Source organism: Aythya ferina, assembly GCF_964211825.1.
Source record: "Aythya ferina genome assembly, chromosome: 2".
Classification (NCBI taxonomy): domain Eukaryota; kingdom Metazoa; phylum Chordata; class Aves; order Anseriformes; family Anatidae; genus Aythya; species Aythya ferina.
This window is the reverse complement of record NC_140297.1, coordinates 71,368,432-71,381,866: the sequence shown is the minus strand read 5'-3', so window position 1 is coordinate 71,381,866 and position 13,435 is coordinate 71,368,432. Positions and strand designations below refer to the sequence as shown.

General features: G+C 39.1%; 1 protein-coding gene across 12 annotated transcripts in view; it reads left to right on the top strand.

The window, feature by feature from the left end:
* The window catches only part of FARS2 (phenylalanyl-tRNA synthetase 2, mitochondrial), a 254,089-nt gene that overhangs the window by 165,242 nt on the left and 75,412 nt on the right, over nucleotides 1-13,435 (top strand). For all 12 annotated transcript variants that reach the window (XM_084508248.1, XM_084508247.1, XM_084508251.1 and 9 more), the window contains one exon: nucleotides 1,967-2,118. In XM_084508248.1, the coding sequence (XP_084364374.1) occupies nucleotides 1,967-2,118 (152 nt within the window). The remainder of the gene's footprint in view (nucleotides 1-1,966; nucleotides 2,119-13,435) is intronic.

The following is a 13,435-nucleotide window of genomic DNA, read 5'->3' as shown; positions in this document are numbered from 1 at the left end:
AAGCTGGGAGTTCAGGGAGTTTTTGATTAGTCCCTACAAGCTTTGAAACGTGCTCAGTAGGTTACTGAAATATATCACTGGTAAATGTAGTGGTAGTCTGGGGTGAGAATATTGGTGTCTACTGCAGGATCATAACTTTATTTACATTAAGTTGTGTATCAGGTCGTTGGTAGAAGAGTATTTCCAACATTTACAGCTGTGACTTTGATGCAGCAGAGGCAATGTTTACATTTAATTCATTAACTTGTGGTATTTCATCAAAAGCTGTTGTATGATGGCTTTATTGTATGATTTTTTTTTTTTGAATTTGATGTACAGGATGTGAATTCATGTGGCAATTTCATTCCTGTAACAAGTTGGATAATTCTTTGCAATTCGAAACTTACTTACCAGGTTGGAGAGGGAAGGTATTAATTTTAAAATTGCATTGTATTCCTAATCATATGTTTATTGACTGGTTTACACTGTACAGACCAGGATTTGTGTAAATCAGCATGCTATAAATTTGCCTTTTTAACAGGTTTATTGCTTAAGCAGGTATTCACTTAGGATTTCACTGTTGTATCATAAAACATTCCCAGAGAAGGAATACATTTTTGAGTGAGATGCTATGATCTATGGACCAAGGTGTACACCACATCTGTCAAAAACACATACACAAAATAAGAAAAGCTGTTTTCTCTTTCAGACCCCCAAAACCTCGTGCTAAAGTACACAAAATCTAAATGCAATACATTAATGGAAGGCAGGAGTAAGCTATTGCATGACCTAGATGGCATGAAAGAAGAGCATTGCCAGTTTCTTTTCTTTAAAGGGCGAAACACCTCAACAAAGTCTGAAACCCACTGACTTCAGGGAAGTTTAATCAAAACTGAAAAATTAATAATTGTCTTGTTTTCTTTCTCTTCCTTTTATTTTTTTTTGCAAGTAACAAGATGCACTGTTTTGACCACAAAAACAGGCCATTCTGTCTGCAGCAAAGATGCTATGGTTTCCCCTTTATATTTAAGAGATTGTTGTGGTATTTGTGGAATTAATAGCTATGCTACTAGCAATACATTTTTTTTGTAAAACCTATAAAGATCTACTGGGAAGTGAAGTGATCCCTCTCTTTAAGCCAAAGTGTGTCCCTATTTGTAACCTTCCAATATGCAGGCACCTATTTATATGACTTCCTTAGCATGAAATTGGACATTACAAATGATAAAAAATGTTATTTAACAATATAAAATACATAAAAATTCTGTACATTCATGTGGTAAGGTTTTTTGAAGTTGTGAAAAATTGGGAAAAGGCTTTTAAAAAGTGAAATTTTACCCAAGGAATGGTTGTATTAAAATGATCTCTTCCTTTCAAGCAGCTCTGAAACAAAATTGGGTGTCAGGTTCATAAATGTTAATTTTAGCAAATGCAAGTTTTTTCTTTTATTCTTTTATTCCTTTCTTTTAGAATCTCAGAAACAAAACATTTAGGGGAAAATAAAAAAAAAAAAAGGTATTTTAATTTAGTTCTTCCTCATAATTAGCAGAATTAATGCTTATACAAACTTCAGAGACAAGTTTTTACTGTAGTGCACCAGTAAGTTCAACCTCATTTAAAAAAAAAAAAAAGAGAGAGGTTGGGGGGAAGAGCAAAGGTGTCATCTTTGTTATTTACCTGCAAGATTTTGGCTGAGGATAGAACAGAAGATTGAGTGAGTTTGAGGAATTGGCAGCTAGAAGTCTTTTTCCTCTGAATGAATGAATTGAAGTGGTTATGAAAGGATCTTTAAAAGAAATTTTCTAGTACAAAGTCCTGTATCTCAGTTGTTTATGAGGTCAGCTTGCATTTCAAAAGTATTTCAGAAAGCTTTCAAAATGTGCACTGTGTGTATTATACCAACTCAAAACAGAGTTATAGGTATTCCTGACAAAGCCAGATGCTTGCAAAAGTATCTTTTTAATCTTTTTTTTTTTGTCTTTTTTAGCCACTCAGTAGATATCCACCTTTGATTAATGACATCTCCTTTTGGCTGCCTTCTGAGACATATTCCAAGAATGATTTCTATGAGTTGGCCCGAACCATTGGTGGAGACCTGATAGAAAAGGTTGTCCTACTGGATGAATTTACCCATCCAAAGTAAGTAAAACTTCTAACATATTTTTCCTGTTGTCAGAATATAAATATTTTAGTGCTGTATATCAAGAAATTCTTGATGTTTACAGTATCTGTGCATTTCCTTTTTTTAGCTCTGAAACATTTTTTACTACAGTTTTGACAATGAACACTTTTACTTAAAAACATTATCTTGAATTTCAGTTTTGCATTAGTACTGAGCTTTTGGTATTGAAACTGCAATCCCAATGTGTTGTGCTCATTTAATCACAACAATAATGAACAACTTCATTCTTCACTACATCTGCCAATTCATGACACTCTTATCCATAATATGTCTGATATCCTAGTCATGCTTTTTGCTGAGCGGCTGGTGTTTGTCTTCTTGTTCTCTTCCTTTCTTTTTCTAGTGCAGATTCACTAGTAGACCTTTACTATAAATGCCAGGGATAATGATTTGTTGCAGAAGACTATTGTTGGTGTTCAACAGGAAGGAAAAAAAAAAAAAATTGTTCTTTTTTCTGATATTATATTCTTGAACAGTAGTCTCTCAGGCTTCAAAATACCTTCTTATTTTTGTAGCAGTACTGACACAACAGTTCTGAGTGTGCAGGTTGCATGTCTAACTGATACTATCTGTTGTATCAGAAATTGACTATCAGCTATGCACCATTTTTCATTTTGCTCTTTCCAAATCAAGGAGCAAATATGCTGCTGGCTACCCAGTTGGGTTTTAAAATAATGTCTCCTCTGAGTTTGTTTTTTTTATCCCTTTGGAAAGGCAGTTAGTAAATCTATCTGTAGTGTAACTTGAAGATGGTGGGAAATGGTTCATGTTATTCTCCAACACCTACAGATTACATGTATTTCTTTCTACATCCAGGTATTTAAACCTATTGTTCTTTTGAATTTGATGTGCTGACTGTTCAAATATAGTAGAATTAACATTAATGTTATCTGTAGGAACTGAGGTGATGGACCCATTTTTGGAATTGGTCTTTTCTGTTTGTTCATGCTGAATGTTTATGGGATATGTAGCACCTCTGTTCCTTGCTGTGTTCTGTCTACATTCTGCCTGGTGATACCAAATGATACCATCTTTGTTGTTAATACTTTTGTTGGGGGGAAATCCTGCATGTAGCATGGACATCTCTGCCAAGGATAAAGGTTTGGAGAAATCTTAATCCCTGCTCCCTTTCACAGAGGCAGTGTTATTCTGTAATTACTCCTGTAGCCTGTTTCAGAAATCTGCTTGTACAGGGAGAAGCCACATCAGTATCACTTCATCAGTCATAACTCAGCACATGGTCTGTGATCCTTTTCTTTAATCAGAATGATATCTTCCACATTGGTAGAGTGGTGAAGTGGGGACAGGATTCACTACTCTGGATTTCTAGTGTATGTGTTTTGTCTTCTAATATGCTTTGACACATCCTGAACATATACCAGTGAGGACAGTTGTTCAGTGCAAGTTCTTTTCTTTCTCTGCAAGGAATACACCTCTGGTTCCCTTTGTGACTTCTGCAAATGGGAGGGGAATGATGGTTCCTCGCTGAGAATTTTCACACCAATTTAGGACTTTGCTAGTATTGTCTCTAAAGCCATTAAACCCTCACTCAGCAGACATCAGATATGCTTTGATGCTACAGAGTGGAAACACTTCTCTCCTCTAGGTCTGAAAAATTTGGGTGGGTGTCACTAAGGGATTGTTGGTAAGTAATGCAGTTCCCTCAAATTATTCAACTGCAGCAGCAATAAAAAGAAATCTTTTAATATGCCCTATTAAAAAAAAAAATACAGATAAAGAACATCTTAACCATAATAGCTACTTTGCCCATTTGTCTTAGAACAGGGTGTGTGCAGATACAAAACTTCTGTGGACTGATGACATAAGCATTGTAAGTCATTTTGTCTGTTCTCCAAAGCCTTTGGAAGACTAACTCTTTGAAAAGAAGGGTGTTCTGCTTAGTCTTAATTCCAAGATAATTGCCTTGTCACGGGAATGGTACAGTGGCTTCTTTAATTCAGTGTTGCAGAAAAGCCTCTGGGCAAAGAAATTAACATAAAAGAGATCCTTACTGTTGGATCCGAATGTTATGGATCTAGATGCTTGTAATCATTATCTTAAATCTTTAATGATTCTGGTGCGTAGGGTAGGAGAAAAGTGTATAGGGTACGGAAGCCAGTAGTGCTGCTGTGTTGAATGTTAGTTACTTATACACAGCGTGATAAGTTCATGCTTGTGGTTGATCACATTTGGAATTTAAAATTCAGACTTTTTTCATCCTTAAAAAATACGAGTTTCATGCAAGTATAAGCAAAGGGAAGATGAATTAGGACATCTGGCAGTATTGTTTTCCTTCTTAAACTACCTTTCTTAGTTATAGGACTGTAAAGATGGGAAAACAGAAAATGCTGTACAGATAAAATTAATTTACAACACAGAAAGATGTCTTTTAATTAAGATCCTTTGTAGAGGCTGTCTCTATGATATTGTGTAGTTATCTACAGACTTCTCTGTGGTTCAGAAACCTTTCAAGGTTCCACGTGGCTTCAGACTGATAACCATGCTGCAGTATGTAGCAATTATAGCATGCATTCACAGTGAAAATGTATTCCTATACAGGGAAAAGGAAAGGGGAAAAGATATGAGACATGTATTTGTTTAAACAAGGAATATATTGCTGCATTAAAAAAAAAAAAAAAGTTGTATATCTTGACTATCCACTTCATAAGGTGATGACGTTGAGCGCTCTTCCAGGAAAGCACAGGTAATTAAAGATACAGCAGGAACTATTCTCACTGCTGAAAAGCTTAAATTTAGGAGAAAGCCAAGTTGCTGTGCTAGGTTAATTAAGAACCTTCAGCCTAAATGCATCTTAGATAAATTTACTAAACAAGACACAATATTGAGGTAAACTGGCTAACATGAGGTATGTGAAGAAGGCTTTCCAGAAAATAAACACTTTTAGTTCAGTTTAGTCTGCAGATGTGTCTTTTTTTCTGTGATGGCTGAAACTAGTTGTGATGGATACCAGCCTAGTGGGGCTAGATCAATTGTAAAAAAGTTGCAAGCAGAAAATTTCACACTGCAATTGCATGTTACTTTGAGGTGGAAAAATGTTTGTTCCTTATCAGGGAATAACGTATTAGCAATAGTTAGGACATTATACACTTCTCTTTTCACCTCTCTTGAATTCTGTTATTTCCTCTTAAATTCTTGTTTACCAGTGCAGAAGGTAGACAGAGCAAAGAAATCTAGGTGCTCTGTTCCAGGTAGAGAAGTAAATTTTAGCAACTAAATAAAGGTAGGTAACTTTTATATGAAGTGATTCTGAAATCCAGACTGTGTAGGGATGTTCAAGAGCCCTATGATTCACATTTCATCCCTTCAGTTTCATCTCAACAATTCCAATCACACATGCTTCTTTCAAGTCAAAAGTTTTGAACTAAAAGGATAACATGGACTTTTCATGTGTCTACAATCCCCACATGCCTCTCCACGTTACAGATATGTGCAGGAGGTGTCACATAAAAAGAGATTGCCTGTGGATCCCAGCTCCTAAACAGCACTGGAACCCCAGGGAACTGGTCAGGGGATTTAGATCTGTCACCAGTCTAGGAAATCTGTGAATATGAGATCCTTAATTAGGAGAGGAGCAGTACCTATGAGGTATAACTCTTGCATCCAGAATATGAATCTGAGAAAGGGAGTGAGTTGTACATGAGAATGAAAAGGTCAGAGGATAATCCTGTCTGCTGTTGATACCTTCCTATTGCCCTTCAGGTAAAAGACCATCAAAGGGTGGCATGACCAAACATGGATGGGAAAGTAAGGCCCACTGTCACCTGATTTTTAGGATATTCCTGTAACCTAAATGTTGTATAAGGCTTGTGCTGAGACCACAGTTGGTGTAACTTCACCCATTGTGGATAACGCACAACATGGCTACAACACTCCTGTTATCTAGACATATAAAGAATAAATAGATGGATATGAAGAAAAAGTTATGGCTTTGCTGAAATGCCAAGGAAATTGACTTAAATCACGGCAAGAACAGTGTTAGGGGACATGTAAGGCAGACTGAATAGACAAGAAACATCCCTTAGCCCTGAACAAAATGTTTTTCATTGTTCGTCTTGCAGATTTAAGCTCTCCTTTGCTTGATATATTAGCTGCAAACAGTTAGATTTTCGTATGTTTGATTAGTGGAATGTATCTGGCTGTGCGTGGTTTATAAAATCTCTTCACTCTGACTTGCCTTGAGTTGTCAGCTCCAGTGTGTTGTGGGAGCTGTGTGTGACCAGCCACCAGAAGGTAATGGCACTGTTTCTGCCACCTGGCTGAATTATTTCTTTCAAATCCTCTGAGATCTTTAAGGACCTTTAAGCATTGCTGTGCAAATACATGATGAATAAGGTTTTGTGACTGACATTCTTCCCTTTGGAACATTCCAGTTCTTTGCAAAAACAAAGAAAATATTTTGGACTATATTGATACTGAAAGGGAAAATGTCACACAGTTTTTCTCTTACTTTTTATTTTTTTTTATTTTTTTATTTTTTTGCAATGGCTGTTGTACCCTCCATAACTTTAAGTCCAGGTCTTCTATGACACAACTTGTCAAAAATGTCTAATCAGTATGAATATCCTTCAGAAGTTAAATCAGAAAATAATCCCTTTCTTAGTGGTTGAGACTTGCCCAGTTTCAGAAGGGAAACAGGCTTCACAGGGAAAAAAAAGGCTGGCTAAATGGCAATTAAAAGATAGAAAGGTCTTTGCTCATTATAAGTAAGCAAAATATAAGTAATCAAAACTGCTACCATCCAGAGAATTCCAGTCAAGCAGTATGTTGCATTTCTGAAACATTAAAGTAAGTATTGCAGTCACACACACATGAAATTCCAGGGGCAATAAAGAATAAAGACAGTAAATGGAGTTTCATCAGGCTGGCAGCCAGTCACTAGTGGGGGTTCCCCAGGGTTCCATTTTAGGGCCAGTTCTCTTTAATGTTTTTATAAATGACCTGGATGCAGGACTTGAATGCATACTAAGTAAGTTTGCGGATGATACTAAACTGGGAGGAGCTGTTGACTCCCTGAAGGGTAGAGAGGCCTTGCAGAGAGATCTTGACAAATTAGAGGGCTGGGCAATCACCAGCCACACAAGGCTCAGCAGAAGCAAGTGCCAGATTCTACACCTGGGACAGCTGTGGCTATATGTATAGACAGGCAGACGAGAGGCTGGAGAGCAGCCCCATGTGAAGGGATCTGGGGGTTCTGGTTGATGACAAGTTGAACATGAGCCAGCAGTGTGCCCTGGCAGCCAAAAGGGCCAGCTGTGTCCTGGGGTGCATCAGGCACAGCACTGCTAGTTATTCGAGGGAGGGGATTCTCTTGCTCTGCTCTGCTCTGGTGTGGCCTCACTTTGAGTACTGTGCAGCTTTGGGCACCACAGTATATAAAGGACATAAAACTATTAGAGAGCGTCCAAAGGAGGGTTACAAAGATGGTGAAGGGTCTAGAGGGGAAGATGTATGAGGAGTGGCTGAGGTCCCTTGGTTTGCTCAGCCCAGAGCAGAGCAGGTTGAGGGGAGGCCTCATGGCGGCCTGCAGCTCCCTCACGAGGGGAGCGGAGGGGCAGGCGCTGAGCTCTGCCCCCTGGGGACACCGACAGGACCTGAGGGAACAGCATGGAGCTGGGACAGGGCAGGGTCAGGCTGGGGGTTAGGGAGAGGTTCTTTACTGTGAGGACAGTTGGGCCATGAAACAGGCTCCCCAAGGAAGTGGTCATGGCACTGAGCCTGCCAGAGTTCGAGGAGCATTTGGACAACACTCTTAGACATGTAGTTTGGTTTTGGGGTGGTCCTTTGTGGAGCCAGGAGTTGGACTTGCTGATTCTTGTGGATCCCTTCCAGCTAGGGTTATTCTGTGATTCTGCGAAAGCATACCTGTCCAAAGTAAGAGAGCAAATACTAACTAGTTGTATGTGGTAGAAGTGACAATACACTTTTATCCCAAGTTGTCCCCAGTGAAGGGGATGTGCTGCAGCCCCAGCAAGCAGAGTCAGAAGAGTCAGATTGCATGCCTGTCCCCCAGAAGACAACAACACAGTGAGAACCCAGAACTACTGAGGATGCTTGTTGTTGCTTTGGGTGAGCCCTGCAAGTGTTTTCTTCAGCTCAGCTGTGTCTCTTCTCCTAGGTACCCTGCATAATTCTGTTGAGTGTGATGGGCTCACATCCCCGATCTGAAAAAGTGCTTTTTGAATTGTGCAGTGAGGTAGTTTTCCTACCAGTCTGGGACTTGATTTTTTTTTTTTTTTAATGTCATGCAAACATTTCTTTTCTGTAGAAAGAGAAGGGAAGGAAGGAAGGAAGGGTATGCCTCTACATCTTCCTTTGTAAGGAGGATCTGGAGGTTGGCTGAAAAAAAGTATACAATACTGTAATCAAGAAACACAGTGTGTCCTCAGTGGTACTGAAGAAGTAAATTTTTAATCAGAACAACTAAAAATACACTGAAAAGGCAGTGTGGGAGACAGTAACGGGGGGGGGGGGAGGGGGGGGGGAGGAGGAAGAAGGGCTGATTTGCTGCATTTTGACAACTGCATTGTTAAAAATATAAGTGGGGAATAGGTAAGAAAGGATTTATTCTTGCCTTTGAGTGAATCTGAGCACATTTCTGGGGTGAGATCTGCACATTTGTAGCAGTGTTAGGTGAAGGGAAAGGAAATGTATTGGCTGCTGCGATTCTGTTAGGTAGGTGGCCCCATCTTTAGAGACTTCGGGAGTACTCAGATGACCTGTCTCCCTTCTTTCCCAAATAATATGAGGAACACATTTGACAGGGAAAAGTCAGATTCTATTGACTGCTATGTTCTGTCAAAGCACACCCCTAGCTCCTCATGAGTATGTAGAAAAAAACAATGCAATAACATTATTTTCCTTTTTATTGCCAGATTTGCTGCACCTTCCCTTATAAAGGTGCAGATCAAATCAAATACTTTTAGGTCTGCCTTATTTCTTAAAGACTATTTTCTGTCTTGGTTCTGTCTTGCTTCTGGAGCAGGTGAATTAAGCAGAATAATTCTGAAGTACTGCTTGCTGCTCGTATTACGCAAATTAAAACAATCACTTCAGTCCCTGAACACCTTGTTGTTCTTCAGCCTAAGCACTTTACAATTTGCTGTGGGATTTTTTGAGATTACCTTTAACTGCTGAACTGACTAAGTCCCAGCAGCAGCTTCTATGCAGAAAACAAAAAAGGAAAAAAAAAAAAAAAAGAAAAAAAAAAAACACACCAGAAGCTGCTTTTGATAATCACTATTGGAGGATCGGTTTGCTGTTAATGAACTGTGTTCTCCAGCTCTGGAATTTTTTCTCATTTGGTGAAATAAATAAAATGTAATATTTTTAAAGTTGATTAACTGTTTATGGGAGCCTCTGTAACTGGATACTGGTTGACTTCTGAGCCTTTCTTCAGCTGTTGCAGTAGAGCATGACTGTATAGTAGCTAGTTAAAGCATTACAGTAGTACCCTCCAGTCCTCTTTTTTTTCCCTTTCTTGTCACAACTAGGAACAGTGCCACCTGTTTCCCCTTGTGAGTGAGAACCTTGCCTGTCATTTCTTAAGCCTGATGTGCTTCAACTTAGAAAACATGCCTGTAATGGAAGTTGCTTGCTTTTGGGTGCATTTCACTCCTGCTATGCATGTGTTAGGCATTCCCCTGTGCCTCAGGCTAACCTAATGGGTAGCCAGTGGTGTTTGCTTGATTCACATTCAGAGTGGCCTCAACCACTCTTCAGTTTCTTCCTCTTCCCTTTCTTTTCCCCTTTGAAAAGCAACTGTGTAGAAATATGAGCTGTGTTCTCACAGGAACTCCTGCTTAGAGATGGTCAGAGACTTTATGAACAAATTTGTTCAGCATGAAGACTGGACTGCCCTGAGATAGATGCTTTATGAAGACATATGAGTTCTGGTCCTGTCCTACTAGAACCCAGACAATCTGCCACCCAAGTACTCAGATGGTACAGTTTTCATCCCACTTCCTTAGAGGTTTAAAGGAGTCCAGCATGTCTGTAAATACAAGGTAGCCCTGCCAAGCTGCTTGCTACATGGCTCCAGGGTGTCTTGCACTTCCCACATTATAGAAGCCTTGATGCCCTGCTGTCCCGAACCAGAGTTCAGCTTTCCTAGATATCCTGTGTAGTAGCAGGGGCATTCACTGAGCTCAGGGCAGCCATCTGCTAGTTTTTGTTTTTGTGGTAATTGAACTGAAAAGCTTTTAATTCCTTCTTTTCCTCCTCAGGAAAAATAAATAAATAAATAAATAAATAAAATCCAGATTGAAATATACAATTATCTGAATGAATATGGACACACATTTTTGAAAGATTTTTTTGCAAGTGTTCTAGACATTCTGAATTTCAATCAGCTCTGTTCCTGCTTTCTCTTTGTATTACTTACTAGGAGAAGTCAGAGATAAAAAAAAGTGAGCATGAGCTTTTGTGGTACAAGCCAGAATGCATTGTTTCATATGGAAGTAGACTTCTTCAGTGCTGTGTTTATTATGTATACATATATAATCTTGGAATCTGTCTCCATATTTTTTATTAAGCACCCTTTTCAAAGGTTTTTAAATGCTTGGCCTTGAGCTTTTGAATTCCAGTGTGAATTCAGATGCCTAATTCCCTGAGGTTGCTTTAGAAGTCCCTCAAATACTGTTTCCCTGCCCAAATCTAAAAGTGTCACGATGAACTATCAATAGCATGCCCTTCGACTGTTTGGCATCTGCTTATTCTGGGCATCTCCTGTTTCATTCACCAGAAAGATGGACGTGAAAAATGCCAGCAAGTGCCTTATTTATTTTACAAGATGGTAAAAATAAATAAAATTTTGCTTTATACAATGAAGTGAGACTTCTGTGACTTATGGCTTCTTACACAGCTTGTGAATTGCCCATTCAGATCTCTAATTCCAGTGTTTACCTGAAGACCATCTTGTGGGGGAAAAAAGAATAATCGACCTATCAGGAAAGAAAGACTGTGCCTTTTCTCCTATTCTACGCGTTCAGACAGGCACTATACAAATAGCTGTTCTTAATGGCTCACTATTGAAGTCTGAGGTTTCCTTCAAACCACTGTATTCAAATCAATTGTGGGTCAGACAGTATTCTGCTGTACAGTCCATGGCTCTTCAGAGACTTCACGGAGAAAGTCGTCCTCAGTAACTGAAAATAATTTACTATTAACGAGCTTCAGTAGGAGTCCCATTATTCTTCTTTGGTGGGAGACTGGTGGCTAACACACAGACTTGTGGGAGGATTGGTATTCAAGAAAGGAGAAAGATGAAGCAACCACAGGTTTCCATTAGAGAGAGGGGGAACACAGCCCTGAAGTGTGATGTATCACCAGTGATATTCCATAGGAAATGTAATCACCCTTCACGGGTAATGAGAAGAGAGGAAGACTTAAGCACATGAGCCACATGGAAGACAAATGTCAACTCCCTTATGTATTCAGGCAGATACGGAGGATAGCCTTGCTATAGAAAAGGGATAGCTGGAGTCACAATGAATCTTTCTAAGAGGCTGCTCGGCTGAAGAGCTTAACCTTTTTTCATCATGTCAACCTGGAGTCAGCCATTCACCACCAGGTCTCAGATGCGGCCCAGAAATCTTTGCCGCAATTCCCAAAGCACTTCACAGGAGGCATCACAGGAATTAGCACACTGATTTATTGACAAGCTGTGGGCTGGTGAAAAATGGCTAAACAAGTCAGCTGCCACAGGATGCAAGGGGGATAGCAACAGGCATGTGAGTGCCTCTGTGCTCAGCGAAGTCCTAGTGAATCACCGTCCTTGTAGACAAGAGGGTAAGACTACTTCTGTGCAAAATTGTTTTTCGTAGTACATAATTGTGAGCATATAAGAGTTTGAGAAGCATTACAATGGCTGTGAATACATCAGAGTTTGTTAGATGTTAAATCATGTTTGTTAGATGTTAAATGTGGCATTCTCTGAGGAGCTTGAAATCAGTTTAATCTCGCGGTGCCTTTTGAAAGCACTCTACTCAGCAGCTTGGGTGGGGGAAGAATATGCTATGTGTAAGAGATAAAGAGTTCTCCTCTCACCTAATTTTTTGACCCCCTCTACCTACCTCACATTGAAAGGGTTTTCTGTAGCATCTAAGCAATGTTAAGAAACAACACTTCTGTGGCTGATCCTGAGTTTTCCTCAAATTCTGCATGGAGATCTGCATGGCAAGGTAAAACTGGTACCAATGGCTTATGTCTTATGAGAATCCTTATAGTCGCAGAAGGTGGTCACAATACTGAGACAGCCACCAAAAATTTCTCAGAGTTATGAATAACACCGCTGTCTTCTGTGAGCTGAGAATTGCACACGTGGTGCCTGCAGGAAATACGGGGGTTTGTACTCATCTCTCGGCAAGACCTTCACAGAACTGTGTTGAGGCTGAATATATGGTGGCCAGGCCGGCCACTAATTCTTAGGGTAGATTCAGCCAAACATATATTCTATAATGCTACCAAAACGGGAGATGAGAAGAAAAATCTTTATAAGCTTTTTCACTTCATTGTATTACTGTGCAGAAGAGAAATGGGTTTAGCACTAAATAATTAATCCTGCTCTTTATATTTTATGGATCCAGAACACATTTTTATAGGGAAAAAAGGCAAAAAATATTATAGCTAAAAAAGATTACTTAAAGTTGAATCAAAATGTTAAGCAGCTCATAGGTTAATTATCTTCTTGCTGGAAAATGTCAGCATTTAGGCTGAGGAAACAAGTTTTTCTTCATTTTCAGAACAAACAAATGTCAGCATTCCTGAAGCAGAACCCAGTATCTTCACGTTGTTTGTTTTGTGTTTGATGCGTATTGTATTTTAACCTACTAGTTAACTATAAATAGTTGAAGAAAATTGTTGCCAAGCTCCATCAAGTGACAAGCAACCAACCTTGTCTCTAGGTAAAATTAATACAAATTCTTGGGATTGTGTACTCTGTAAAATCTATATATGATAGAGATGGACCTGAGCTGAAGAACATATGTCTAGATTGTGATTGTGGGTGTTCCAAATGCCTCTGGAATTTGGGTTTCTATCCTGCTTCTCTCAAACACTGTCTGGTAACATTAATATTAACGTTAACACCATGCAACTGATCTATTATTTATCAAGCATCACACAGAGATGCAAAGGAAAGGTGCCATTTAAAAATTATTCTGAAAATGAAGAAATAATCTGTTTAGTATTTTCGTACCCACATGTGGGATGGATGGATACGAAAGAAATGAATGACTGTTCATACTTCATAACATT